Source organism: Helianthus annuus, chromosome 1 (genome assembly GCF_002127325.2).
Source record: "Helianthus annuus cultivar XRQ/B chromosome 1, HanXRQr2.0-SUNRISE, whole genome shotgun sequence".
NCBI lineage: Eukaryota > Viridiplantae > Streptophyta > Magnoliopsida > Asterales > Asteraceae > Helianthus > Helianthus annuus.
In genome coordinates this window covers 102,138,461-102,142,764 of record NC_035433.2, presented here as the reverse complement: position 1 = coordinate 102,142,764, position 4,304 = coordinate 102,138,461, and the positions used below count along the sequence as shown (strand labels likewise).

Below are 4,304 nucleotides of genomic sequence, written 5' to 3'. Positions count from 1 at the left end.
TGTTCTTTTTCTTCTCAATTATTTTTTTTTTCTCAAATGAACCTTCCCCATTATATATGTTTGTTAAATGTATCATCAATTTGTACGGTGCGCGTTATCTGAGAAAACCCACATGGTACGACCTTCAACAAATTTACAGGTCCGTTCAAATCTCCATGGTTTACCGGGCATGATTGGGATCTTGGATTGTCTTTATTGGTAGTGGTATAATTGCGGTGCTCGCGATCCACGATGGCACTAACGTGGCTAGCGCAACTCCCTCGCATGTCCCACAACAGCTAGTCTTGGTGTTAAGCCTATATGGAGATTCGTAATTACCATATCTAAGTTTTTTTAAATTAAACGAACTATAATAATACTATACTTAAATAAAAAAGAATAAAATACTCGTTTTCAAGTCGTAGCTTTTTTTTAAATAATAACCTATGAGAATGTTATGGTCGTTTAAATATTGTTGGGTAGTTATTTAAAACAATGGAGCAAAATGTAACCAGTAATTAATAATCCAGAATTTGGTTAAATGAGAGAATTAAAATGTAATTAAAATGAGGAATTAAAGTGTAATTATTGTTTGAAATACTAATTCACCCTTGTTTTAGGGTTGTACTTTACGCATTATAATATTATAAAAAACTCTTAACTTTAAGGCATTTTAAAATGTCCTTATAAAATGCATTATAATATAGTATGGATGTATTGAACACTTAGGTGCTGTTTGTTTTTTTAAAGGTAAAACGTCTGCAGTCTGCAGACCACATCTGCAGACATCTGCAGCTGAAGAGGTGGACCAAACCTCTGCAATCTGCAACAAGAAGATTGTTTGTTTTTTAACTTCTGCAAGCAATTCTACTGAAAATCGAATACATCGGATATTATCGATACAACAATTCTAGTGAAAACATAAAACAACAAAGCAACACCGGATATTATCGATGCAGCAACTCTACTGAAAATCGAATACATCGAATTCGAGTGTGGCTTGTAAATTGGAAGATGAGGCAATAACGACCAAGCATGACTAGTCACCGAACTCGCAATGGACAGAGTTGCAGCGGTAGATAATCTACTGGAACTAGATAACATCGACGGGATCTGTGACTTGTAAAGATTACCGTATGATGAGAACGGGTGGATATAGTTCAAAAAAGGGTAAACCTGAGTCGATCGGAATTCTGAAACCCTAGGTGCCGGTTTCGACGATTCTGCGCTTCCTTTGTTCATGATTGCAACGGTGGCGGCGGTTGCACCGCCGTGTGGTGCAACTGCGATTCCTCGCCTGAGAAACAATATCCGGTGGTGCGGCGGCGAGTCCTCGCTTGAGAAACATTATGAGGTCGGTTGAAGAGATTAGGGACGGAGGTCTCGATGTGGAGATGAGCAGGGTATAGGGTTTTGGTTTTTGAGATGTGTTTGGAAAGAGAGGTCTAGAAGAAGAGGCTTGAAGATGTGGGGTAATGTCTGTGTGAGGAAGATGTTTTTTTAATGATATCACTTTCAAAAAACAAACACGCTGCAGACTCAAACGTCTGCGCATGGTCTACGTGGGGCAGACATAAGAGGTTTGGAAGTGTTTTTCACAAAAAAACAAACATCACCTTAGGGGGGTGGGGGTGGTCCTCACTCATCACTCACTCATCACTCACAACAGCCAATCAAGTTCTGCCATGTCATCAACTATTTTTCCATCACTCACAACCTTTTTAGTGGCAATGGTCATCACTCACAACACCCAACAATAAACCCTCACACCCCCTCACATCCATTTATCACTCACACCCCCATAACGCGTGAAGTTTATCACGCTACTTAAGTTCCACGCGTGAAATTGAGAGGTGGCGGTGGTATCTTCCTTTCCATCACTCGTTATGCCATGCCATCACGTGCAAATACTTTACCATCCCGCCTCCCTTTAGATCCAAGGAAAATCATGAAATGAAAATAGGTATGTATACATTTTCACTCAGTATAAAAGACACAAAGTACATTTGGGTTCCACATTTTACCCATATAACCCATTAGAAAAAAACCAATTAGAAAACTTTAAATGTAAAGTGGTGGCACTATCTTAGCTGGCAAAGCTCCTTTGCCATAACTGAAAAAGAGGGAGTATTTTTTCAATGCAAGCTAAGATAGTGTGGATTCCTTTAGTCAGCCGGCTATAATTTAGCTTCACTGTTTTTCAGTGTCGGAAACATGATGTTTGCTTTTTAACGTGTCGGGCTAAAATAGTGATGGCGCTTTACACTTGTACTTTTTTTTTATTCATTTTCTGGTTAAGATGTATTTTTTTGTGTCTTTTGTTCGTCTCTTATTAGTAAAATAAGTCCACAAATTCAATGCTTGTTCTGCTACAAGTCTTAGTCAACATGCCTATTTTCATGGTTTTCAGTTTGATTCAACGTCCCGCCGGTGTGAAGGAGCATAAACATTGTGCTCATGTATACGTAAATCGTGTTTAATGAATTTCTATCAATGAGTTCAAAGTGAGTACATATTTATCTATTTTGGTAGTAGATATTTATCTATTTATTACATACAAAGTTATGTTTTGGATTTCTATTTAAAAGTGTATAGTTTGTAAATATTACGTATCATGTCAATACGTATTTAAAAACTATTTTTTCTTGCTATATTGCTATTCCACCTACCAAAAATACATTACACCTATAAAAGGATGATCATATCCACACATTGCATTGCAACTCCTTCTAATTTCCTTCATCATGTCAAGCTTTCTATCCACACTTGTAGGATCAAAAGAAGAAGAAGAAAAAGAAGAAGTAGAGTATAACATCATCTGCCAGAAGCACAAGTTGTTGCTACAAACACTAACCAAAGGCAATGGTTGGAGGGTACAACACTTGTATAACTACAAGGGCTTCTGGTTAAACCCTAACACCGTTAAAAACAACCTCCTTCTACACACCTATTTCAAATCTCTTCCCACCGACATCGTCTTGGCTGCCTTCATGAAGTCCGGGACTACCTGGCTTAAAGCCCTCATGTTCTCTACCCTTAACCGCCACCGCTACAACTTCTCTGACCACCATCTCCACAACCACGGCCCTCAAAGCACCTTCCCATTTCTCGACTGCGAATCCTACCCCATTACCGACTTCACCAACATCCCTATCAGTCCTCGACTCTTTGCTACCCACTATTCATACACTCTATTACCAGCATGCATCAAGTCTGGCAAGATAGTCTATGTGTGTAGGGACCCAAAAGACGTGTTGATTTCCAAGTGGCACTTCATGAGTAAACTCAGATCAAAAGATTTGCCTCCCCTTTCGTTAGATGTAGCGTTTGAGCTTTTTTGTCAAGGGGAGTCAGAGTACGGGCCGTTTTGGGAACACATACTGTCGTACTGGAGAGCTAGCTTGGAATCTCCGGAGAAGATTCTGTTCTTGAAGTATGAGGAAATGAAGAAGCAACCGGAGGTGGTGGTGAGAAAGCTGGCTGCGTTCATGGGGAAGCCGTTTGCGGAGGAGGAAGAGGAGAAAGGGGTGGTGGGGGATATTGTTAAGCTGTGTAGCTTTGAGAACTTGAGCAATCTAGAGGTGAACAACAAAGGTGTCGAAAAGTTTGGCAGCCTAGTGGAGGTCGAAAAGAGGGACTTTTTTAGGAAAGGAGAGATTGGGGATTGGAAAAACTATTTGAACGAAGAGATGAAGGAACGTATTGATAGAATTACTGATGACAAGTTCAAGGGCTCAGGATTGAGTCTTAATGCAACGGTTTGAGTCGGTGATCATGAATCTATGTTTTTTTTTTTTTTTTTTTTATGTTACATGGCTTAACTTTTCTTTTCTTTTTTTTTTATGTTACATGGCTTAACTTTGTGTTCTATGAGGTCATCTTCATGTTTTGAATGTATGCTTTGCCAACAATGGTCTACGTTAATAAAGATGTGTTTTGTTTAATTATATGATAAATTATGAATATATGTATGTTGTAGCTTTATGGTACAAGCTAATAATAGATTCTTGGCAGTTGGTATAAATTGTAAATTACTGATATTTGAATGTGTGCAAGTAGGATTTGCTCGTCCCAAAAATTCTTGATATATATATATATATATATATATATATATATATATATATATATATATATATATATATATATATATATATATATATATATATATATATATATATATATATATATATATATATATATATATAAATTATTGGACTTAAATAAAAATTTAACTTTTATCTGACCAATAACACTCCCAGCTTTCGATTTGTACTACAACACTTCTAACTTTCAACTTGTTTTCTAATAGTACTCACAAACTAACT

The 4,304-nt window shown here is 37.4% G+C and overlaps 1 protein-coding gene across 1 annotated transcript; it reads left to right on the top strand.

The window, feature by feature from the left end:
* Positions 1-2,723: 2,723 nt before the first annotated feature.
* LOC110928060 (cytosolic sulfotransferase 12) lies at positions 2,724-3,743 on the top strand. The gene has a single exon (XM_022171293.1). The coding sequence runs from the start codon at positions 2,724-2,726 to the stop codon at positions 3,741-3,743; it is 1,020 nt and encodes a 339-aa protein (XP_022026985.1).
* The last annotated feature ends 561 nt before the right edge of the window (positions 3,744-4,304 follow it).